Raw genomic sequence first — 25761 nt, 5'->3', positions numbered from 1 at the left:
TTGATAAGAAAAATGATTACAGTTTACCCCTAGAGGAGAATATTTTGTATTTATTATTAAACAAGGATGAAAACAGATATTGATACGCAATTGCAACCTGAAATAAAACTCAACAATGAAGAAAAGGTGAGCTGAGGAACCAGGCATGATCCATTATAGCTGTATATGCCCAACTGTCCATCCGCATTTAAGACCAATATAGAAAAATCCCATGAGGAAAATGAGAACAGTAGAGTTCTTACCTTATAGCTGAGATATGTCAAGAGCATTGCTTCCAGGAAGCTAATTAAGGCCACTATCACCTAGATCACAGGGAAGGAGAAAAAAACAAACTGTATTTTTTTTTCATAGTTTGACAATGAAGAATTAGCTTATGTATTCTGGGGACCAATTACAATCAGTGAGTGGAAGCTGAGGTAATTATAGATTTTTGATGTAGGCAGTCATGAAGACAATACAAAAACTTAGATAACAACAAACCTGTATCGCCCATACAGGAACCTTTCTGTTTACCCAGAATATCAACTCCCTTAAAAGAAAACAGAACATATTACAGAGTGCAGTTTTTTCCAAACCAAACACAGGAACAGTTAAGATAGAAAATGAGCTATGATTGTAACCCCTTAAGTTTCTTTGTACATCCACATCCTAAGGTTTAATATTCAGTAACTATGTAGATAACAATGCAAAAAGACTGAGTTATTATTAGCCCTTTCTCTATAACCCGTGTGTCAAATACAAGGCCCAGGATATAGACCAGGCCCGTAACACAATCCAGTCTGGCCCACAAACTTATTTTCATTTTCTAATAATATTAGCCAGTTTCACAGCGTGCTGCACTACAGTCCCCAGCATGCACTGCAGCATAATGTGCGTAATGCAGCGTAATGTAGCCTCCTGCAATGTGCATTATGTTGTGTACTGTAGCCTGTTCATGTATTTATTAGAGTGCTTGAAAAAGCACTCTATTGTTATCTCTCATACTTCTTCTTATTCTTCTTCCACACTATTCTGTGATTAATACAGCCTGAACCGCTTAATGTACAGACTCTGTTGAAACTGTATTTTGAGGGACTCGGCGCTGTGACTTGTGCTATTTATTTTTGGGGTTGATCAGATTGGTAGTTTTTAATAAAATTAAGTTTAAAAATTAAAATCAGGCCAATCAGTCTCACAGACACAGCTGTCACGCAGGGAATCTGCTTTAAAATCCTTAAACTTTCACCTAGAAACTCCATTTCAGTTTCCAATGGCAGAGTCCTTTCTGAAACCTCAAAATATCTCATAATTTTATCAAATAGCTTTAGAGTTATGAGCATTTGTTTGGCACTAGGCACAGAAAACTGCCCCATTCACTCCCATGTAAATTTCTCAAAATCAGAATCCACTTATTTCAAGATTTTCTCTGTGTTTAACTCATCATAACGCAGACATTTTCTTCTCAATACACACAATATTACACCAAAATAATCCTCAAGGGGTCTTATCTCACACCATCTATCCAGTTAAGTGATAGTGTAAACATTTCCCCTGTTTGTCTGTTTGTTCAGAGGGTGAAATAAAGCCTCGGACTCAAACAAGGCTTCTCCACTAAGAGCTGCGTAATAACAGAGTGACAGTTAATTTGAATGACTCTCCACTCCTCCCCCCTCAAACACATACATCTCTCCCTCTCACAGACACCACACAGACACACACAGACAGACATATACCTAAGGAGGTGGTGTTCACCTACACAAACACACGCGCGCGCACACACACACACACACACACACACACACACACACACACACACACACACACACACACACTTGCAGCTCTTTTCAAGCACTCTTGCAGTTCCTTCAGGAGATGCACATTACATCTAGTTTATTTTGTAATATTTCATGCTTCCCTACAACTACCTTTACTTTGATGTTGATGTTTTGGCTTTTTGAATAGACAATGGCCAGATCAGATTATAGTACAATGTTATTTAATGCAGTCCTCTGGCTTACAGATTTATAGAATGGTTGAGTTTGACACCCCTAGGCTACAGTCTATAGTTATTACTGTTTTGCTATAGGTGTAATTTACAAATATGCTTACTTAAATGCAAGCACAAAATGAATTACACTATTATATAAAGAATTACATTTGCATTTGATTTACATTCTGTATTAACCCCTTACCATTTCAGGCTTATTTTATACAAAGGCATATTATTCAGTAACTACAGGGACACTAATGCAGCTATTCCTAGGTTATAGAAGTGTGTAATAAAACTGGGACTGCTGGCTGGCCCATGGCTTGTTAAAGGGGTTAAAATATGGCAGCATATGCAAATTTGAAAAGCAAATTGTGTATTTACAATTGCATTTCCCATATGAGTGTGTATTATTTAAGACATAATTCAAATTTAAGTGCAAAATATGTATTTGCATGTGTATATAATGGCTGGAAAAAGTTAATATGAAACAGCAAAGTGCTTTTGGCATTTAATTTTCATTGTTTTAATGAACATAAGTAATAAGAAATAATAATAAGTGGCTCCAGCACCCCCCCGCGACCCTGAGGGAGAAGTGTGTTCACGCAAATCTGATTTTGGCACCATACCCTGTTGTTGAAAATGGCTGACATGGTGTAGTTAGATCAGTTAGATGTGGTTTGTACAGTTTGACAAGTTTTTAGGAAAATATTTACAAAAATGATTTGGGTTACTTTTGCCTTATAATGTTTGTTAGCAACATTAGCCTTGTAGCTCCAATGCTAAACTAAAAAAAGCTAAATTTGAACACATTGCATCAATTGAAATTTTAGAATCTGTACTTTCAACACAATGTCTCAGCTTATTTAAATGAGCTATGACTGAGAAATAATGAACACTGTATTATACCATGCTTTTGTCATCAGTGACAATAAATGTGACTGACATCTAAGGTTTAAAGAGTTTCATTGAGATGTTTCTTGATGCTCACCAGTTGATCTGGGAGGGATCTGCTGTCTGGTTGGCACATATTTTACTGCAGAGCACATCTGTGACGTTTGAGCAGTGTTTCCTGTAAGCACAATATCACACAGACACTTCAGTAACCCTTTACTCAAACCTTTCACTTGAAACTTTTACTTCATTGTAAAGTCTGAACACAAAAACAGCCTGGTTTCCTACAAGCACTGCCATACAACGGGACTTCTGGTTTCTATGGCAACATGAGAGCACCTTTATCTTTCGAGAGTTGCCAGCAGTGTGTGTTCTAGTCATAGTATGTTTCTACATTGACACACTCTTTCATTCCTTCAGACTGTTGCTTTGCCCTGTAAGCATTAGTGCCTGCTATTAAGAGAGAAATGGATTGTTATTCCTCAGGAGAGTTCATAGCCTGATCTGACTTATTATCAGACAATAGATACTTTCAAATGGTTTGTTGGTGTTATTCAGGTTGATCTGTCTAACTCTATTTAGCTTTAAAGAACAGAGACAGCATAGCTTATACATGTTCTCTTACCGCGCACATGTGACTTGAGTGGTGGGGTCATCCAGTGACACTCGGATGATGTAGAGGAGACACGTTAACAGCTTCAAAGAGAGGTTGAAAAGGCGTATTCTGAGGCCTGCAAGACAAAATAAACAGCGTAGTCTGCTGTATAATGTCATGTAATGAACTGCATATCTAAAAAAGCTGACCAATTTCTTGACAACAAGAACATATTGCAGTTTGAAGTAGGGTTTTACTGAACGTTCAGAATGTTCTCTCTGCACACAGAATGTACAGGGAATCCTCAATGCTCGCTTGCAGCTCAATGCAACAGTCCACACAAGGGAACCAGTTGTGTTCTAGTAAATCTTATAAGAGTTAGTTGGGAAAAAATATTTTATTTGATTATGTTAAGTGAAAAAATCAGAGCCGATTTCCATTCTGTGGAAGGAATGGCCACTAGGGCCTGGAGAGATTCTACACCTGACTATCAATGTTATGTAGTGAGTTTAAACTAAGATTGCTGCCACTGTGGGGGAAATTATTCAACACATCAACAATTTTCTTTGAAACTTTGATTCTGTGGTGCCTGATGGAGAATCTTGGGCTTAAAACTTTATGGTAAGGACTAAGGTCTCTCTTATTTTTACCCCTAACCCTTGTTTTGAGTGTCAGTTTGCCCCTTGGAACTGAATTACAAGGAGTAGTGATTGAAATCTTCCCCTACGAAATGGGACTTTCAAATAAAAAGAACATTTACTTCATTAACAGGCTACTAGCTGTGATCAGTAGGAAATCCTGCCTGTCTGTAGTGTTAGCAGAGGACGGAAAAGTTTAGCAATCTCACTGCTGGTCTTAAGTTAAGTTTATGGGATCACATGCCTTTAAGGAATTATTGCCCACCCCTAATTCTTCAGGGTTATAAAGCTGAAGTCAGCTATTCGCCAGCTTCCTGGTCAAATTTACCAGTTCCACCTTTAATGGTGCAGAGGTTCTGATACCTGAAGCATCAAAATATAAGGTGGAACAGGATATTTAGCTAGCTAGCTATCAAGACATACTACTAGCGACGTTATAGACTTGTTATGAAGAAAATAACTATAGTATAATGAAACAACATTGAACTTAGATAAATCAATTGTTATTGTAATTTTTTTTAAAAGACAAAACACTGAGCTACATTTGTGGGTTTCTCTGTTCACTTGTGCAGCCATCTTGCCACTATATGTGCAGCGTGCCTCTGAAAAACCTCCATTTGGAGGGCCACGTAGCCCTAACACTTTGCCCTACCCCTCTATGCCAACAAAAATCGGGACACCTTACTTCTAGACGTGAACAGTGGTGCATATAGGAACATTTAGAAGTTGAGAAATCGGTCTGTTGCTATTCTGCAGCTTCTGACAAATGATATGTTTACTTGTATTCATGGGTGAGTATCCTTTTTTCAAAGTACTTAACATGCACTGACTCAGTGCTAGTGCTTTTTCTTACTGGGTTCAATACTTTTTTCCTGTGTCATTCCTCTTTATTGCCTATAATTTTTTTTTTTTTGGATTGGAACGGAATGATTTCTGAGAAAGTCTGGTCTAGCTGTATTGGAAATAGTTCTAATAAAAAATTGACATGTTGAATACTCATTTCTCCCACTGTTGTTATCACAGAGTTGCTTGTGTTTTTTGTCACTGGTCTCTAAAGCTTCTCAAATCTTAGAACAGTCGCTGCTAAGGAAAAATGTATGGACAGAGCATGGAGAAGTTTGATTACATTTAAATTGAATCAAATTTCAAATACACACTCTTTTACAAAACCAAATCTGTCTTTCCACCAAATGTCATTAGTTATCTTAAATTCTCAGTTTAAAAGTCTCTGACTATTTTGTACTTTTGAGTCATGCAGAAAGAAATGTTATTATTCCTGTTTTTCCTCTTTGCTGATGCACTGTGAGAATAAAAGCAGTGAAACCCTTTGGGCCTTTGTGGATTGAATGTGCAGAGGGGCCAATTTAATTTCCCCTCAATTGCTCTAAATCCCTAAATCTCTTTAATGCTCTTACTGCAGGTCCTATCCATCAAATCAGAGCAGAAATATACTTTGCTTAAATTTATGGTTGTCAACAACAAATGCTTAAAGGGAAGCATTCATAATGGTGTCTAGTGGCGCAGCTGTTATTTAATTAATAGTTGATATTCTATTCAGTTCAAAAGAGGCAGGTGCCCGATCACTGCTAAAATAAGCAGGCATTCTTCGTGGCATTTCAGCAGTGCTGTCGGGGGCTGGGGGTGTCTTCTGTACAGGCTCAGGGACACACAATGTAAATAAGAGACCTGGCTTCTATATTAATCACAACCTTACCCATTAATTATTGTGAGCCCCCATGAAAAGTGGCACCTAAATGCAGAAAAGAACACCCACACACAAATGCAGTTTCACTGATTCAAGGTGTCAACAGATGGAAAAAATTAAGACTTAAAGAATGCTTTGCCCTTGGACACATGCAAAATTCTACTTTTGTTGTACCGGAAGCCATTAGGTGGACAGTTTTATAGGGCTAAAGTCAATAAGAGTTAGTCACAAACATTTATCTCTGGCTATGTCGGTGCCATGTTACTGTTTTTCTTAACTGCAGTTTCAGATTGAATAAACTTCATAGAGGGGTTCACTTACTTGACCTTTGGTTTTTGATGAAGAAGAGCTTCAGCCTCTCTTTAAAAGTGTTTTCATTCACATAGAACTCCACCTGCACCCTACAAAGGAGTAAAAACACAACTGAGTGCTTTTCTTCAACAGCTACAGACAAGTTTTAAATGTAACTAGGGCTTGTCAGTAGCAATTATAGCAAAACGTCATATACATTTTAAACTATTTTAAATACATAAAGTTTGTAAATAAATAATCCAAGTTAAGTGTAAGATCCAAGTTTATAAAAAGGTCAATAAAAAGGTCTTAAGAGAGGAATAACACACAACACAAAGCATTTAAAAAAAAGTGGCAAAAAAGCATCTAAATGGATGTCCTATTGACTCTTTACTGTAAGAGAGAGCAACACAAGAACTTAAAGGAGTTTCAAAAAATATGTTGTTGGCCAAAACGGAACCAATGTCTTAGACACATTCATAACCATCTCATGTAAGAATGTTCTGTTAAGCCTTTAAAAGGCATTAAAAGCTTAAGACGTCTGCGTCCTATCACCACCACTGTGAAAAGTCCTGAGTCAGCAAGTTTCTCTAAAACTGAACATGTTGCATCAAAACACTCTGTACGACCTGAAGATTAAATTATGCAGAAAAAAAAATTATTTAAAAATGCATTATCATCTCACAAACTGCCAAAAATCATTGCTAATTTATTTCGAAGGCAAATTCAAATTGTTGACTTTAAACCACAATCATGACAGTCCTAAATGTAACATTGCCATAGAGCAAAAGATGTAACAATGTGGTTTATCTTCACTGAGCATCACTAAGTATGGATCGTACAATATATACACTCCTATAGTCAGGGAACATGATTGTACCATACTTGAAACTATATTTTCTAAGTTCCAGGCTTTTTACTTTATTGTTTATTGGTAAACAGCTGGACCCTAAAACCACTGTTGCACCTTTTGAGGGGACATTTACATTGTTTGTACCTAGATGAACAAAAAATGTACCTGCACAGATAATTTATTTCTAACTGTGTATAACATTGGAACACAAAAAGGCACCAGTGCATCATAACAGAATCTAAAAAAAAAAAAAAACAAAAAAAAACAAAAAGAGGAAAAAAACAGTGGATCATTTCATCTGTTTACACAATTGATTCAGTTCGGAAGGCCTCTGAACTACTCTGCACGCTTTCAACTCTCCACTGAGCTCACACTGAGCACTCAGGCACTCTTTATTTTCCTGTAATAATATAACAGACATGGTTGCATAATATTACTGTTTCTGTTACATCTGCAAACTCTGAATTGAACAGATACTGAGCCAAAAGGCACTGAAAAAGAACCACTGTGGAACAAAACCCAATGTGCTGTTTGCGTCAATATGATAAGGCTGAGAATAAGACAGGCACTGTATGGTGAGCAAAGCTGCTTTTCTATAATTACCACAAGCTCCATTAGATACAATGAAGCTGCAGTCTATTTCCACCCACTGTAAATTCATCTGATAACAAGTGAAGCACTTTTACGCCCTTTTAAGAGACAAAAAGGGAATAAAGGTTCTGAAATTAAGTAGCATATGTACCCTAATTGAAACATAGATAGGATTAATGAATCAAGCCTTTCTGCCAGATCTACAGTAACCATTTAATACTGTACATGACTAGCAATACTGCAAGGCATAAGTACAGCTTTATAAGCTTTATAAGCAGACAAAGTGAACTACTCATATAAACAGATTGTACTTATTACTTTCAATAGTTCAACTGAACTTGGACATAGTCCCATAGTGGACACAGTGTGGACATGAAAAGAGGGAGAATGTAATTTATGATTTTCATAATTAGCATCTAGTGAAAGTAACAGCTGCATGTTCCAAACATATATATATATATATATATATATATATATATATATATATATATATATATATATATATATATATATATATATATATATATATATATATACAGTATATATAATCTTCTTTCGGCTGCTCCCTTTAGGGGTCGACACATCGGATCATCTGCCTCCATCTTGCCCTATCCACTGCCTCCTCTACTTTCACACCAACCATCTCCATGTCCACCTTCACTACATCTATAAACCTTCTCTGAGGTCTACCTCTTCTCCTTCTACCTGGCAGCTCCATCTCTAACATTCTTTGACCAATATATCCACTATTCCTCCTCAACACATGTCCAAACCATCTCAACCTGGCCTCTCTGGCTTTATCTCCAAACTGCTCCACCTTCACTGTCCCTCTGATCTGCTCATTTCTAATCTTGTCCATCCTTGTCACTCCCAATGAAAATCTCAGCATCTTCATCTCCACCACCTCCAGCTTAGCCTCCTGTCTTTTAGAAAGAGCCACAGTCTCCAAACCATACATCATAGCAGGACGCACTACTGTCTTGTAAACCTTCCCTTTCACTCTTGCTGCTATCCTTCTGTCACACATCAGCCCTGACACCCGTCTCCACCCACTCCATCCTGCCTGCACCCTCTTCTTCACCTTTTTTTGCACTGTCCATTGCTCTGGATGGTTGACCCAAGATATTTGAAGTCATCCACCTTTACGACCTCTACTCCTTGCATCTTCACCTTTCCACCTGCCTCCCTCTCATTCACACACATGTATTCCGTCTCATCTCTACTGACCTTCATTCCTCTCCTCTCCAGTGCAAACCTCCACCTCTCCAGATTCTCTTCCACCTGCTCTCTACTCTCACCACAGATTACAATGTCATCTGCAAACATCATGATCCATGGAGCCTCCTGCCTGACCTCATCTGTCAACCTTTCCATCACCATTGCAAACAAGAAGGGGCTCAAAGGTGATCCCTGATGTAACCCTACCTTCACCTTGAAACCATTTGTCACTCCAACTGCACACCTCACCACTGTCTCACTATCCTCAGTACTGTGGTACTGGATGAGGAAGTCAGGTGTAGCTGAAAAGTATGTTAGGGTGGTGCAGCATGTCCTGCACCACCCTAACATACTTTTCAGCTACACCTGACTTCCTCATACAGTACCACAGTTCCTCTCTTGGCACCCTATCATATGCCTTCTCTAGATACACAAAGACACAATGTAGCTCCTTCTGACCTTCTCTGTACTTCTCTACTAACACTCTCAACGCAAAAATTGCATCTGTGGTACTCTTTCCGGGCAAGAAACCAAACTGCTGCTCACTGATCTGAACCTCTCGTCTTAGCCTTGCTTCAACAACTCTTTCCCATACCTTCATGGTGTGGCTCATCAACTTTATACCTCTGTAGTTACTGCAGCTCTGCACATCACCCTTGTTCTTAAAAATGGGGACAAGTACACTACTTCTCCACTCATCAGGCATCCTCTCACTCTCCAGGATTTTGTTAAACAACCTGGTTAAAAAGTCCACTGCCTTCTCTCCTAAACATCTCCATACCTCCACAGGTATGTCATCTGGACAAACTGCCTTTCCATTCTTCATCCTTTTTAAAGCTGCCCTCACTTCCACCTTACCAATTCTCTGCACTTCCTGATCCACTATCTCTCCCCCCCGTTGTTCTCCTCTCTCTCTCGTTTTCCTCATTCATTAGTTCTTCAAAGTACTCCTTCCATCTACTCAACACTCTCTGTTCACTCACTGGTACATTTCCCTCTCTATCCTTTATCAGCCTAACCTGCTGTACATCCATTCCAGCTCTATCTCTCTGTTTAGCCAAATGATACAAGTCCTTTACTCCTTCTTTACTGTCCAGCCTCTCATACAGCTCATCATAGGCCTGAGCCTTTGCCTTTGCCACCATTCTTTTCGCTATGCGACTAGCCTCACAGTACTCCTGCCTACTTCCTTCATCTCTCTGGTTATCCCACTTTTTCTTAGCTGCCTTCTTCTTCTGAATACTCTCCTGGACTTCCTCATTCCACCACCATCTTTCCTTGTCTTCTTTCCTCTGACCAGACGAAACACCCAACACATTCTTGCCAGTTTCTCTCACCACCTTAGCTGTAGTTTCCCAGTCCTCAGGTAGCTCCTCACTGCCCCCAAGGGCCTGTTGCAATTTTTCCCTCAACTGCCTGCAACCATCCTCCTCCTTCAGCTTCCACCATCTAATCTTTGGCTCTGTCTTCACTCTCTTCCTCTTCTTTGTTTCTAATCTCATTCTACAGACAACCACCCTATGCTGCCTTGCTACACTTTCCCCTGGTACCACTTTACAATCTCCAATCTCCTTTAGGTGGCATCTCCTGCTAAGGATATAATCCACCTGTGTGGACCTCCCTCCACTCTTGTATGTCACCCTGTGTTCTTCCCTCTTCTGAAAATATGTGTACACCACAGCCATTTCCATTCTCTTTGCAAAATCTACAACCATCTGACCTTCCGCATTTCTGTCTTTCACACCATACATACCCAGCACCTCTTCATCCCCTTTTCCTTCACCAACATGTCCATTGAAGTCTGCACCAATCACCAATCTCTCCCCTCTAGGGACACCATCTACCACTTCATCCATCTTACTCCAAAATTCCTCTATCTCCTCTAACTGACAACCAACCTGTGGTGCATATGAACTGACCACATTCAAAATTACACCATCAACCTCCAACTTCAGGCTCATGATCCTGTCTGACACTCTCTTTACATCCAGAACACTTTTCACAAGCTGTTCCTTTAGGATTATCCCTACTCCATTTCTCTTCCTCTCTACACCATGATAGAACAGTCAGAATCCACCTCCAATGTTCCTGGCCTTGCTTCCTTTCCATCTGGTCTCCTAGTCCCTACTCTAACCTCCACACTCCTGCCTTTCCTTCTCTCTCGCTGCCTTCTAACCTGCCTTCCTCCTCTCCTCTGTGATGGTCTTCGACCTACAGTAGTCCAATTATCCACCGGCACCCTGCTGGTCAACAGCACCGGAGGCGGTCGTTGTTAACCCGGGCCTCGACCTATCCGGTATGGCAATTGTACATTTTATGCCGGATACCCTTCCTGACACAACCCTATAGAGAGAGAGAGAGAGAGAGAAGTTTTTTTTTTGTTTTTTTTTAAGGAAACTGATCTTTTCACTTTGCTGTTTGTTGATTTACACACAATTCTCTCATGAGTATTGTCCAATATGATCAGATGCTGTCCTCTGATGCTTTATATTACTCATTACTGTCATTGCCAGTATCAGTAGTGTATTTTGCATGTAAATCACATGTTGGACTTCACATACTGGTGAAAAGCAGATTCACCATAACAGCAGCTGTTAAGACAGCCAATAATGGAACTTTCATTTAAAAGCCTTGCACAAAAAGACTACAGTTGCAGAGTCATAGCAACACTACACAAGCAGCTGGGCTCCAAGACGAACCTAGGAAAATGTGTTAACGCAGGTAAAAATAGTGGCAGTAATAACCCATCCGTTAGGCCATTCTGAATGCCTTAACCGTCCCACTAGTAAGAAGCCCTCTTTTTGTTGCTGTCAAAATTCAATACCATTGTGGTCCTGACTGAATTGCAACAATACTGAAGTGTCAGATAAAATGTCATTCAAAACCAAATTCCAATACATAAGTAGTCAGTCTTAGCACCTGTGAGCCAATAAGCATGGTCAAGGTATCAGTACTGGAATTGGAATTGCAAAGAAGACTGTTTTCGTGAAGATAACGGTGCTAAAAACACTAAACATTATGTGCTCACAGCTCTAATCATGAACCTGGTTTTATCTCCCAGCTCCAAACATGAACATAAACATAGCTTCAGTTCATTTAGATGCTGAATAGTCTAAACCAGGGGTGCCCATTCCTGGCCCCAGGGATATAGCACTCTGAGTTCATATCCAACATACATGGCTCTAACATTAAGGCCTTCATTCCATTGATCAAGTTTCTGAATTAGTTGGGGAATTAGTTGGAACAGGTGGTGACTGGGGTGTGACAAGTCAGTGGAAGTTTTCTAAGCACGCTTCCTGGTTCTGGAAGCATGCAGTTCCAGCAGTGTGGGCAAGTAATAAAACTTAGCATTTCCATGGCAGCAGGTTTATAAAGGTTTTGAACATGTTGATGTCATGAAAGCAATGTAAATGTTAGGTACTTGGTTATCACTTCATGTGAAGGCTACCTACTTAATGTACTACATAACACATGCAGAAACACTGAATAACATATTTCTGAAGCGATATTTGAGTTTGTTTGACCAAGTTATGCAAGTAACCACAAGATGACATTAGATGTTCTATGAAATAATTAGCATTGCATTGACAAAAGAAACCTTAAACTTGAGTGTTGGACATTTGTTCCATTTAAAACACTATTATGAGGCAACATTCCCAAGTAATAGAACTTGGAAGCAAATTCTATGGAAGGTTATAGCAGTTCTACATAGTTCAACATGCATTCAAGCAGTAAAATCTTGTTATTATGATGCCATTTACTTCAGATTATGGTATCTTGTGATTACTGGCATTAGCTGTTCATAAATACTCAAGTTTTCATTAATAAATGTTATTCAATGCTTATTCATGTGTGATGTCAACCCTATGTAGGTAGCCTTCAAATAAAGCATTATCATTAGTTGTTACTAGTTAAGACGTGACTTAAGGAGTTCTCCTGCAACCACATTTAGTGAAATGGCAGTTTGAAACTAGTGTTAACTAAGAATTTTTTTTTTTAAACTAAGAACACTTTTACACACAAGCTTAAGTACAAATTTAGGCAAATATAAAGCTATTTATCTTAAGAGATTCAAGCAACTGATGCAAGTGATTTTCCTATGAAATCTTGAAAAAAAAAGATTACTTCATAATTTTTTAGCAATAATCTTCTTTAAAGGTGTTACACTGCATCACAGATGCGTGAGTTTTATTGATATCTAGCTTAGATTGTGCCGTTGATTAAAATCCATCCATATGCAACATTACCTTCTGCAGTTAGAAACTGTAAGCAATCATGTAAAGGTAATGAAAAACTATGTTTCATATGAACAAGAGAAGTATACTACAAAATTCTCATCAGACTACAGCTTCCTGTATCCGTGAATAAATATTTTAAGTCCAATTCTATGGTTGGATGGTCAATACAGCACAGTATGTTGTGTTTTTTGCATTTATTATTAATGGTTATTGTGTTGCAGTGGGATCAGAAGTATGCCTCTAACATATAGAATGTGTTCTATCTATTCAGTTCAACTTGCACTGAGGTAACATACATCAATTGTATACTATCTATGCTCTTATTATTCTTTAAAAATGTGACTCCATGAAACACATTTTCATAGTGCAACACTATGTTCAAGTAAATGCATTCCATGAAAATGCTAGAAGGATAAGTCATTTCACTATCATATATAATGTATGCAATGATAATAAAACTGAATGAAGATAAAATCAGTTTATCTTGTGTGAAAGTGAATAATGAATAATATATGTGATTTGGCATTACAACACGGTTCTTCTAAGAAAGAAGGCATGGTGGGGATTAATTACTAGTGTGTGTGTGTGTGTGTGTGTGTGTGTGTGTGTGTGTGTGTGTGTGTGTGGAGCTACATGCATAACAGCAGGCCTAATGGCCAAACCTCCAGGTTCCAGCTATTCTGCCTTAAAGCTGAACACTGTAATTACACGAACAGAGAGAGAGAGAGAGCTAGGAAGACACTGAAAGAAAGGATTAGAAATAAGAGAGAAAGAGAAAGTTGGAGAGAGCAAAACAGTTAAATGTGAGTGAGGGAGACAGAGCGCAGAAAGTAAGAGTTAGAAAGAGAGTAAAGAGAGTGAGAGGATTTGGGAGAGAGCATGCCAGAGAGAAAGAGAAACAGATGGAAAGAGAAAAAAGGGAAAAAGAGAGATGGAGAGAGACAGCAGAGATGGCAAAAGGGTTAGAGAGACAGAGAGAGAAAGGGAGAGAAATGAAAAAAAGAAAGTTGGGGAGTGAGAGTTAGAAAGAGGAAGAGAGAAACAAATAAAGAGAGAACTTAGAGAGGGTAAAGGAGAGAGAAAGCGCAACTGCAAGAGTTGAAAAAGGGAGATCGAGAGAAAGAGAAAAAAGAGCTAGAGGGAGGGAGGGAGAGAGTGAGAGTTATAGATGAAAAGAGCAAGAAAGAGTGTAGAGTTAGAGAAATGGAGGGAGAAAGAGAGGTAAAATTAGAGAAAGAAAAAAGCCAAAGAGCTAAAGGGGAGAGAGGGAGAGTTATAATAGAGAGAAAGAGAGAAAGAGAGAGAGAGAAATACAAGACCAGAAGAGTAAGTTAGAGCATGATAGAACGACAGAGTCAGCCTAAAAGAGAGCGAGAGAGAGATTTCCCACTTCCCTGCTCCCCTGTCGCTATGGAGATGGCATTAAAAAGAGGCAGCAGTGGCACATATAGACACTGACTGCAGAGCAGAGAGAGATACAGCTACAGTATATAAACACAAACAGTAAAGATCATTCAAAGCCCTAATAGATTGTGCAGATTTTGGAATGTCAGAATTAATTGTAATCTAATATTATAATAATAATCAATAAAATATGCACTGATGTGTTATATTCAAAACATAAAATAATAAAGAAATAGATGCATGGTTTTATTGTTGATATTCCATTACTGTCACAGCTTATTTTAAAATTTGTAAAGATTCTAAATCAAAATAATCAAATCAAGCTGTGAGTCAAAATGAATCATGGTGAGATGTGAGATCTCATGATGACCGTCTAACAAGTCATAATCGAATCGTGAGGAGATTTACACCCTTGCTAATCACAAGACTTCACACACACCAACACACTCTGCCACAGCAGAATCACTGCTGACTCTCAAAACCTCCAACCAGTCTTCACCTCCATCTGTCAAAGTAGCTGGAACAACACATTTACTTCCAGCTCTCAAAAACATGGAGCCAAAAAGCAGCCATAATCAGGCCAGATAAGCCACAGAACAAATCCTTTTCTATCCACTACTGAAACACAGACTGCACCTGAATTATCTGTATTTAGCTCACTATCCTCAAAAGGCCCAGGGTCTGATGAGAACAGCTCTTTGTATACCTCCATCCCACCCACACAAGCCTGAGAAACGCTAGGCAGATACAGTACCAGCTCTATAAATAGTGTTAGGGACATGAATATTGAAGCTGTGGAACGCTCTCCTGTCAGCAAGCTCATGACAAACCTACTTTAGCCTCCATGGTGGAAACAACAGTTGCACTGGTCACACAGCAGTCACGATGTTGAAGCTCAGCGGAGCTGCTCGGTGAGCCTACGCTGTCATTTAGGAGGAAAATCTATTGTACTTTGGCTTCCACTGCAGCACTTCTACATTTAAAGCAATAATTACAGCAGGGTATTAACACTTTAATGACACTTCAGGCTAAAAGTGCTTCTCGTGGCAGGACTTGAATGCCTGTGCATTATTAGAGCCTTTGTAAATGCACTCTTATACTCTTAAAAATGAAGGTGCCAGAAAGTGCTCTTTGGAGATATGCCATAAAAGAACCACTTTTAGTTCCCCAATGAAATCATTCAATGGAGGGTTCTTCAAAGAGACATTTTGTAAAAGAAATAGTCAAAATGGCCATTCAGTCCAAGTTAATAATTTTTCTGAGGAGATTCAATAGAAAATAAATCTTGCACAAAGAAGATAAGAGGAAACTTAGGGGAAAAAAACAGCTTTCAAAAGTAGAGTTCAAAAAATTATTAAAAGATGTGCACTCTTTCAAAAAAAAAAAAAGTGATAGCCACAGTGTTATTTAAGTGTTTCTGTAGAAGAAGGCATAACTACCACACAATATAAAGGTTCTCTGCCGATTTAAGAGCTGTTGCCAGAACATTTACTTTGTGTGGAGGTTCTTTAAACTTCAAAATCTAAAATGTTCTTTACTCCAAAAGTGGTGCCAAGAACTCTTTGCACCTTCATTTTAAGGGTGTAGACAAAATAAGACTCCTAACAATTATACAAGCTACAACTATACCACCAAAATTGTCAGCATCAGATAAACAGCACTTAAAGCTTTCATCTCTGAGAGAGAGAGAAGAGAAAATCAAGCTACACTCTTGCTTCAGATCTGAAATAATCCAGATGCTTCTGTCCATGCTTCCAGTGTGAGAAGAAACTCAGTGCTATGGGTGTGAAAGGATGTGTAACTGTTAAGAAGCCATTATTGAGAAAAGGAACTAGACAAGAAGAACATTTGCAAATCAAACAAAGAAGCTGTTGGTGTTCTTAAAACAACAGACTGAGCACCCTAGAGTCCAACATCATTGAATGTGTTTGGTACTAATTGTATCAAGTGAGTCTCCTGAGAAGAACAGATGTCTATTTAAGAACCTTGATTTTTAAGAGTGATGATGAAGTTTGCCATAAAGCAATATACAGCAACACATAACTTCTTGCAGGCCCATATTATAGTCCTGCACATTCATATATAATTGAATGCATGTAGATACAGCTGAGGCATTTTCTCACATTCCCCCAAGCTGTGAAATTGCATGATAGGGCAAGTATAAAATGCATACTAATGTCATTTTAAGGCTATAACACCCCACACACAAGCTGTTGACTGTTCTGAAGCAGTGGAGCACTTCAACAAATACTACATCAATTATGTAGATCTTTATCACATATTTCACTATTTCAGTGGCACAAGTATGGGAATGTATTATTTAAATCTTTTTAAAATGTATATTTAATAACTGAGGAAAAATGATTTATATTATGTCTCATAAATAAGCCTTGTTAGTCCTTCTTATCTCCTGTAAACCAAAGCACTGTGAATAAAGATTAAGCACACAGATTAACACAGTGTCTTATCCTAATATTAGGGCTCAACTGATATATTGGTTGGTCAGTAATACCAGATGATATTGATGACCTACTATAAAGTATTAAAATATAAATATACATTTATGCTGACCATACAGAATTAACATCAGTATTGGCCACAAAATGGTCATATCTATCATATAATGTATCATATTTAACAATAAAGAAAGCTGCCACTAATATTCGATGCAGTTTATAAGATCAGCAACATTTGTTTTTGATGCTTTTATAAACTGCATGCTGTGTAGAGCACAGGCTGAGTTATTGACTTGGCCTTTCAAGAACAACCCACTTTTTGGCCCTGAAATGAACTGCTTTATGAATGAACTGCCATTGTCCTGCTGTGTAAGCACTTGAGTGTATCTGAAGCATGCGGACGGCTCTGAATAGTTACTTCTGTTCTCTTCAAAATTTATCCACTATTCAAGTTATCAATAATAAGCCACACTTGACTGTGCCAGTGTGACACTACTTCATCTGAAAAAGCCAGTATGCTTTGAAATATTACCAGTTAATCTTTTTCTTCACACTTTTTATATTGCATCGCTCTGGTACAGATTGATCTATGATCAATGTAATAGCATCTAGGTCTTCATTGTAGACAGTGATCCTGATCTGGACAGTTTTTTTTTGCATTCTTATTTCTCCCACTACTGGAAACCAGCCATTAGGGGTGTACTTTGTGTACTTCTGGTGCCGGTCCCAAGCCCGAATAAATGGTGAAGGTTGCGTCAGGAATGGCATCCGGTGTAAAACTTGTGCCAAAACTATCATTCGGATCACGAATATGATTGCCATACCGGATTGGTCGAGGCCCGGGTTAACCACGACCGCCTCCGGTGCTGTTGACCAACAGGATGCCAGTGGAAATTGGACTACAGTAGACCATCAAAGAGGAGAGGAGGAAGGCAGGTTAGAAGGCAGCGAGAGAGAAGGAAAGGCAGGAGTGTGGAGGTTAGAGTAGGGACTCTGAACATAGGGACAATGACTGGTAAAGGCAGAGAGCTTGCAGACATGGAGAGAAGGAAGGTAGATATTCTGTGTGTTCAGGAGAGCAGAAAAGAAAAGAAGCAAGGCCAGGAACATTGGAGGTGGATTCAAACTGTTCTATTATGGTGTAGAGAGGAAGAGAAATGGAGTAGGGATAATCCTAAAGGAACAGCTTGTGAAAAGTGTTCTGGATGTAAAGAGTGTGTCAGACAGGATCATGAGCCTGAAGTTGGAGGTTGATGGTGTAATTTTGAATGTAGTCTGTTCATATGCACCACAAGTTGGTTGTCAGTTAGAGGACAAAGAGGAATTTTGGAGTAAGATGGATGAAGTGGTAGATGGTATCCCTAGAGAGGAAAGAATGGTGATTGGTGCAGACTTCAATGGACATGTTGGTGAAGGAAAAGGGGATGAAGAGGTGCTGGGTATGTATGGTGTGAAAGACAGAAATGTGGAAGATCAGATGGTTGTAGATTTTGGAAAGAGAATGGAAATGGCTGTGGTGAACACATATTTTCAGAAGAGGGAAGAACACAGGGTGACATACAAGAGTGGAGGGAGGTGCACACAGGTGGATTATATCCTTAGGTGGCATCTCCTGCTAAAGGAGATTGGAGATTATAAAGTGGTACCAGGGGAAAGTGTAGCAAGGCAGCATAGGTTGGTTGTCTGTAGAATGAGATTAGAAACAAAGAAGAGGAGGAGAGTGAAGACAGAGCCAAAGATTAGATGGTGGGAGCTGAAGGAGAAGGATAGTTGCAGGCAGTTCAGGGAAAAATTGCAACACCTAAGGTGGTGAGAGAAACTGGCAAGAATGTGTTGGGTGTTTCGTCTGGTCAGAGGAAAGAAGACAAGGAAGGTTGGTGGTGGAATGAGGAAGTCCAGGAGAGTATTCAAAAGAAGAAGGAGCTAAGAAAAAGTGGGATAACCAGAGAGAAGAAGGAAGTAGGCAGGAGTACTGTGAGGCTAGCTGCATAGCGAAAAGAATGGTGGCAAAGGCTCAGGCCTATGATGAGCTGTATGAGAGGCTGGACAGTAAAGAAGGAGTAAAGGACTTGTATCGTTTAGCTAAACAGAGAGATAGAGCTGGAAAGGATATACAGCAGGTTAGGCTGATAAAGGATAGAGAGGGAAATGTACTAGTGAATGAACAGAGAGTGTTGAGTAGATGGAAGGAGTACATTGAAGAACTAATGAATGAGGAAAACGAGAGAGAGAGGAGAACAACGGGGGGGAGAGATAGTGGATCAGGAAGTGCAGAGAATTGGCAAGGTGGAAGTGAGGGCAGCTTTAAAAAGGATGAAGAATGGAAAGGCAGTTGGTCCAGATGACATACCTGTGGAGGTATGGAGATGTTTAGGAGAGAAGGCAGTGGACTTTTTAACCAGGTTGTTTAACAAAATCCCGGAGAGTGAGAGGATGCCTGATGAGTGGAGAAGCAGTGCACTGGTCCCCATTTTTAAGAACAATGTGCAGAGCTGCAGTAACTACAGAGGTATAAAGTTGATGAGCCACACCATGAAGGTATGGGAAAGAGTTGTTGAAGCAAGGCTAAGGCGAGAGGTCCAGATCAGTGAGCAGCAGTTTGGTTTCATGCCCAGAAAGAGTACCACAGATGCAATTTTTGCATTGAGAGTGTTGGTAGAGAAGTACAGAGAAGGTCAGAAGGAGCTGCATTGTGTCTTTGTGGATCTAGAGAAGGCATATGATAGGGTGCTAAGAGAGGAACTGTGGTACTGTATGAGGAAGTCAGGTGCAGCTGAAAAGTATGTTAGGGTGGTGCAGGACATGTATGAGGATAGTGAGACAGTGGTGAGGTGTGCAGTTGGAGTGACAAATGGTTTCAAGGTGAAGGTAGGGTTACATCAGGGATCAGCTTTGAGCCCTTTTTTGAGCCCTTTTAAAGACCTTTTGAGCCTTGAGCTCTTGTTTGCAATGGTGAGGGAAAGGTTGACAGATCAGGTCAGGCACGAGGCTCCATGGACCATGATCTTTGCAGATGACATTGTAATCTGTGGTGAGAGTAGAGAGCAGGTGTAAGAGAATCTGGAGAGGAGGAGGTTTGCACTGGAGAGGAGAGGAATGAAGGTCAGTAGAGATAAGACGGAATACATGTGTGTGAAAGAGAGGGAGGCAGGTGGAAAGGTGAAGATGCAAGGAGTAGAGGTCGTAAAGGTGGATGACTTCAAATATCTTGGGTCAACCATCCAGAGCAATGGACAGTCCAAAAAAGAGGTGAGGAAGAGGGTGCAGGCAGGATGGAGTGGGTGGAGACGGATGTCAGGGCTGATGTGTGACAGAAGGATAGCAGCAAGAGTGAAAGGGAAGGTTTACAAGACAGTAGTGTGTCCTGCTATGATGTATGGTTTTGAGACTGTGGCTCTGTCTAAAAGACAGGAGGCTGAGCTGGAGGTGGCGGAGATGAAGATGTTGAGATTTTTGTTGGGAGTGACAAGGATGGACAAGATTAGAAATGAGCAGATCAGAGGGACAATGAAGGTGGAGCAGTTTGGAGATAAAGCCAGAGAGGCCAGGTTGAGATGGTTTGGACATGTGTTGAGGAGGAATAGTGGATATATTGGTCAAAGAATGTTGGAGATGGAGCTGCCGGGTAGAAGGAGAATAGGTAGACCTCAGAGAAGGTTTATGGATGTAGTGAAGGTGGGCATGGAGATGGTTGGTGTAAAAGTAGAGGAGGCAGTGGATAGGGGAAGATGGAGGCAGCCGAAAGAAGAAGAAGATTTCTCCCACTACTGTGGTCTTCCATATTCTTAGCAACATATCAAGCAATCTGTTTCAAATCTGGCTTGTATTCAGTTGTTGCTACTCAAAGCAGTTCTTTCACATGTGTATCAGTAAGAACAGAGTGATGCTTTGATTTCACATGTTTCAGGGTGGAAAATACTGATTCACAAACACAGGTTGAGCCGAACATTGATGGGAGCTTCAGTGCAGCTTGTTTTACATTAGGATACTTCTCCACAGCCAAAATTACACAGTTCCCTCACTCAGAACAGACCTGAGCCTGTCATCTTCAAAAAGTTCAATCATCTCCATTTGACATGTAGCATCATCTGTCACCAATGGGGCTTTCAAACAGTCTGAATCAGCAGCAAAAGGGTTAACAAGGAATGTAATTTGTGGCTTTTCAGCTGTAGATCATGGAATCTGTCCTCAAAGTTCTGTTGCAGACTTTCAAGAAGTGTTGCATAGTGTGCAGTTCTCTTTTAGGACCTCAGCTGCTTGGGCACTTACATTTCACATGAATGTGTAATGTGTGAATGTGTAAGTTCTCCCTTTTTAAGATGAGATTTAAACAGCATGAGTTTGTTAACAAATGCAAATACTGACTGCAGTAGATCAGGTAGCATCTTTAATTTCCCCTGGAGATCAAGGTTCAGTCTGTCCAAGTGGTGCACCACGTTGGCGTTGAAGATTGGAAGCTTTAAAATTGGATAACGACGTTTGGCATATCAAACAGAACAGCTTCCCTTTCCGCTCAATAAAAAAAATACAAATCCTCCCACTCTGGTAAGAATTTTGTGTTCATCTTCATATTTTCGTTTGGCTTTACAATTGCTGGACGCTCAGCGTGTGGTTCTGCTGCGACGTTCGCCCATGCAGGGGGAGGGGCGGTGGTGTAGCATCACCATGGCAACAGACTTGGGCTTCTTCCAGCATGGAAAATATGGCAACGTAAGCTATAAGCGTGCAAAAAAAAAAATTTGCTAAGTAGGCCTGTCACAATCATTATATTTAACTGATGATGAATTGTCATGTAATTCATTTTGATTTCATTTCATTTTTGACTTTCTTTTGTTTTGTTTGCGACTATTAAAGTATAAGCCTAAAGTGGCCTAATTGAAACATTACTCACTGCTGCCCCCCAAAGGTGTTATAGCACCAAGAGGTTACATATTTTGCTGTTTTCAAATGACACAAAACATGTTCTTAATAAATGTATTTTCTGCTTTTGTTTCATCTCATTCCATTGGATTAAAATGTATCCAATTCACAGTCTGTATGTAGTGACGTAAACATATGATTCTGAAAGCTAACAAATGTGGAAAATAATTGCAATCAGCTCAAACAATTGCAGTGATTGTGTAATAATTGTGACAGGCCTGATACAAATATTTATGGTAACTTTTATGGTACTTTAATTTTAAGCCTACATGAAGTTCCTTTTCTCTTGTGCTGCATAAGGTAAAGCTTTCTGCAACTCACTTGAAACTCAAGCAGCATCAGCTGCAACCATCTAAAGTTCATTAAAAAAAACACAAGCCGAACAAAACAGCAATAACGTACCACAAAATCATGTGAAATAATTTAATTTCAAATAATTTATTCCAACTGACAAATCAAGGACTTACATTAGCATGAGAGCTGTTTGAAGGGCTGCTCTTGGCAGTGTTTCTTCTGCTCTGCAAGCCTTCAGTATGGCAATGTACATCACTTTAGTTATTTTTAACTGCTTGTTTAACTGCAAACATGCAAGGATATGTTGCACGCAATTTGCAAACTGAAGCTAGTTGCATAAAATGCTCACATAACAAAACTACTTGTAGCATGCAGAATGATACTGTGATCTTATTTCTGGTTACAGCTGGTTTATCAACATCAGAAGCCTTCTAACATTCAGAAAAGCAGAGAGGCTGCACGTGCAGGCAGCTTCACCACATCCTGTTATCAGCAAAGTGAGTCACTTCAACATATAAAGTGCAGGACACACCGTTTCCTTTTTACGAGCATCAGAAACCCATAAGAGCAGTAGAAAGTGCTTATAGACAGCATTTATGCACTCTCTTCTACCACACAAACACGCACACCACTTAGAGAGGAGGAGGTCGACATTCTAGTCAGTCTGATACAGCTTGCCATTTTACAATGATTTGAAATGCTTCATTATGTGGCCAGATCACAAAGAAAACACACCAGTGTAGCTCCAACACACTGAACTTCAAGTAATTATGCATCAATTGGTGCAAAGGCACTCATGACCAGTAGAGGAATTTAATATTACTATTTTCCAGAAGGCTGTGTAACACAGCTATGTAAAAAATAACTGGCATTTACAGAGAGGTAGACTCAGAGTCAGGGACCACAGCCCCATAATGGCCATAATATGGCTCTGCTTTCTGAACTTACTGTGCATAAGTGGAATCCATGCTGTATTCTTCTGAATACCTGCAAAGAGTGTGCACACACACAGCAAAGGGCAGAAAGAGGTTACAGTCTAAGATTCATGCAGAGGCAGCATGCATGCACTGGACAATCAGAAGTGTGGTCTGTGTTTATCTGGCAACTGTTCAGAAGTTTAGAATCACTGGTTAGCACTGGTACTGTTGTCATTTTGTTTAATAATAACTTGAAATCTACACTGACGTGTTATAAACTAGACACCAACAGGTAGCGTTAGATGTTTTTCTTCCAGTTTTCTTTTTTCTGCAAGTACTCAACTCACCACTTTTCAAATATGCATCCTGGCATTCTGGATCATCTAAAGCTCTGTTCATCATTCTGGACACCTCCATTTTTTACAGACCATAAATGGCACTATGGGCAGATTTACTAAAAGAGGCACAAATTACTAATGCTTTGCTATGGGGTGGCCACCTTAGCAGGTCATCTAAGAACTTTCGAACTAATTAACATCATAATTAAAACGCTACCACACAATATAAACCCCTGCCTTGCTTGTGTTGTTTTTGTATAGATGTCAGTTTCCAACAGTTAGGAGGAACAAAATAATTTGTTTGCAATGCTTTTTGACCCATGTTTTGACTTATTATGTCAAAGATTTGACTTTTCATCTTGATATAATGACTTGTTTTCTTTTTGACTTAGTCATTCAAGTAAACAATGTGAATAAGTAAATAATGACTTATTATATTGGAATCATAACTAACTTTCTAATACATTACAAAACAAAATTAAAATAATGCATCAATATTCTTGTAAAATATGCAGTTATGTTGAGATTCTAAGTTTACAATTGGGAAAGATTTGGGATATACTATGTGAAAGTAGTGAGTAAATTATAAACTCCTGCCAGAAACTGGGGACAACAATGGAATGGCAGTGGCAAAAATAAGATGAGCTTTTTCAAGGAGTTAAAGCACACAGTCAATACTTACTATAAGTCTTGGTATACAAAGGCAGGTGCTTCATTATAATAGTCTTCTCTCAATATTTTGCACTTTGAGAGGGAAAACTCCCATACATGCATATGTAATGTGGTAAATGCACCAAAGAGCAGCAAATACCCCTTTGAATTTATTTTTGGGTGGTGAAGAGACTCTATAGTATAGTAAATTGCAACAACCACTTTTCAACACCTCAGCAGAGTCTGTGATGTTGCAAAAAAGTAAATCTGCCCCATAGTGTATTTGAAACCTGTAAAAATGTTCAACAGCACAGTACTATCATATTACATTCATTTATTCATGTACTTTAAACTAAATTGGCTTGATATTATTTAAAAGAGTGATTCCAAGCTTTTGATCTGTAGTAGTACTACATTTGTTGTCATTCCTGAGAAAAGCAGGCAGGCATTCAGTCCTGAATTCTAATAACGCATAGCAGGGTAACATTGCTCTGTGTTGCAGTTGGCAGTTTTTGAGCTGGACACTTTGCCTTGAATATGCACACATGCAGACAAACACTTATATGGAAATGTAAGAATGCAAACCCCAGAAGACAGTGGATGCCCAGTGTAATACTCTTCAGTGGAGCTGCAGATGTGTGATGATGGATGGGCATGGTGTAGACAGAATGAAAGTGATTCATGACAGCTGAATTCTCTTTGGAGGCTGCAACATAATAGCAGCACTTAGCCGAGGGCGCAGGGTGACTAAGCTGTGAATACAGCTATCAAACGCAGGTCAGAAATAAGGGCTATGATAGGCTTTTGATGGCTGCTTTGAAGGAATACTGCAGGGTTTTTCAACCAAATCTTGGTCTGCATCACCTGTAGCTTACAATCAATTACCGCGGACAATAATCTATCTTTTACCAAGGAAAGAACAGAAAACCACTTACTCAAAAATGCGCTTATAGAAGTCTTAAATGTTTAAATGTCTTTTCTATTATTTTACTAAGTACAGCATGTCAATGTTACTGTCCATTGTAAAACTGCAAAAAAAAAACCCAAAAAACTTTAAACTCAAATTTTATGCTGTGGCTTTTTAAAAAAACATTGCATCACTTTTTATGTGAAAGTATAAAGATACAACATCTAGAAGACAAAGAATATTTAAATCTGGCAATGTTGCTTGCTTATTTCCAGTACCACTTATTTATTTATACATGCACAAACTGAGAAATCTGAAAGAAATCAGAGTAAGAGTTTACATGCACTGAGAAATCTGATTACTGAGCTAAAATCCAGCTCTCTTTATCTGATTTCTTAAATAGATTTCTAAACCTTAGTCTGATCTAAGAATCAAAGTGTGCTGTTTGCAGGACCATTTGAATAATCAGATAACCGCATTAGTGTAAATATACTCAGTGATGTTGAGGTCTGAACTCTGGGGTGGTCAGTCCATTGCTCTGAGAACACCAGCAACTTCTTTGTTTGAGCTGCAAATCTTTAGGTTTTTTTTGTGAAATTTCTTTTCTTAATAAGGGCTTCTTAACAGCAACACATCCTTTTTGACTCCCAGTGTTATCATCTCACAGAGGAATGATGGACAGAAACAATTAAATAAATGAAGGGTGGTCTCTAACTTTTGCACAGTACTGTGGATAGAGAAAAATGTTGGATGCCACCTCCATCCCCGACTCTCTCGCTGTCTGAACTTTCATCTACATTGCCCAGGCACAGGCACAGAACAATAAGCCCCAGTTGTAAAAGCAATGGCTTTGTAAACAGCCACACGTGCAACTTTTAATGACCA

General features: G+C 39.2%; 1 protein-coding gene across 18 annotated transcripts in view; it reads right to left on the bottom strand.

Annotated features, from left to right (window-relative positions):
* The window catches only part of LOC108423613 (potassium channel subfamily T member 1-like), a 134711-nt gene that overhangs the window by 54462 nt on the left and 54488 nt on the right, over positions 1-25761 (bottom strand). For 17 of the 18 annotated variants that reach the window (XR_005129233.1, XR_005129234.1, XM_037531850.1 and 14 more), the window contains 5 exons: positions 6120-6199; positions 3486-3591; positions 2958-3038; positions 481-529; positions 243-302 (listed from right to left, as the gene is read on the bottom strand). Coding sequence is in view for 16 of the 18 variants with exons in the window: in XM_037531850.1 (XP_037387747.1) it covers positions 243-302; positions 481-529; positions 2958-3038; positions 3486-3591; positions 6120-6199 (376 nt within the window). In the remaining 2 variants the exon portion in view is untranslated. Of the gene's footprint in view, positions 1-242; positions 303-480; positions 530-2957; positions 3039-3485; positions 3592-6119; positions 6200-23011; positions 23051-25761 lie in introns of all 18 variants that reach the window. The other variant, XM_017691024.2, reaches the window with a different exon arrangement.

The sequence above is a fragment of the Pygocentrus nattereri genome, chromosome 20, assembly GCF_015220715.1.
Source record: "Pygocentrus nattereri isolate fPygNat1 chromosome 20, fPygNat1.pri, whole genome shotgun sequence".
NCBI classification, from domain to species: Eukaryota; Metazoa; Chordata; class Actinopteri; order Characiformes; family Serrasalmidae; genus Pygocentrus; species Pygocentrus nattereri.
The sequence above is the reverse complement of the archived record's forward strand: the minus strand, read 5'-3'. Positions and strand labels throughout refer to the sequence as shown.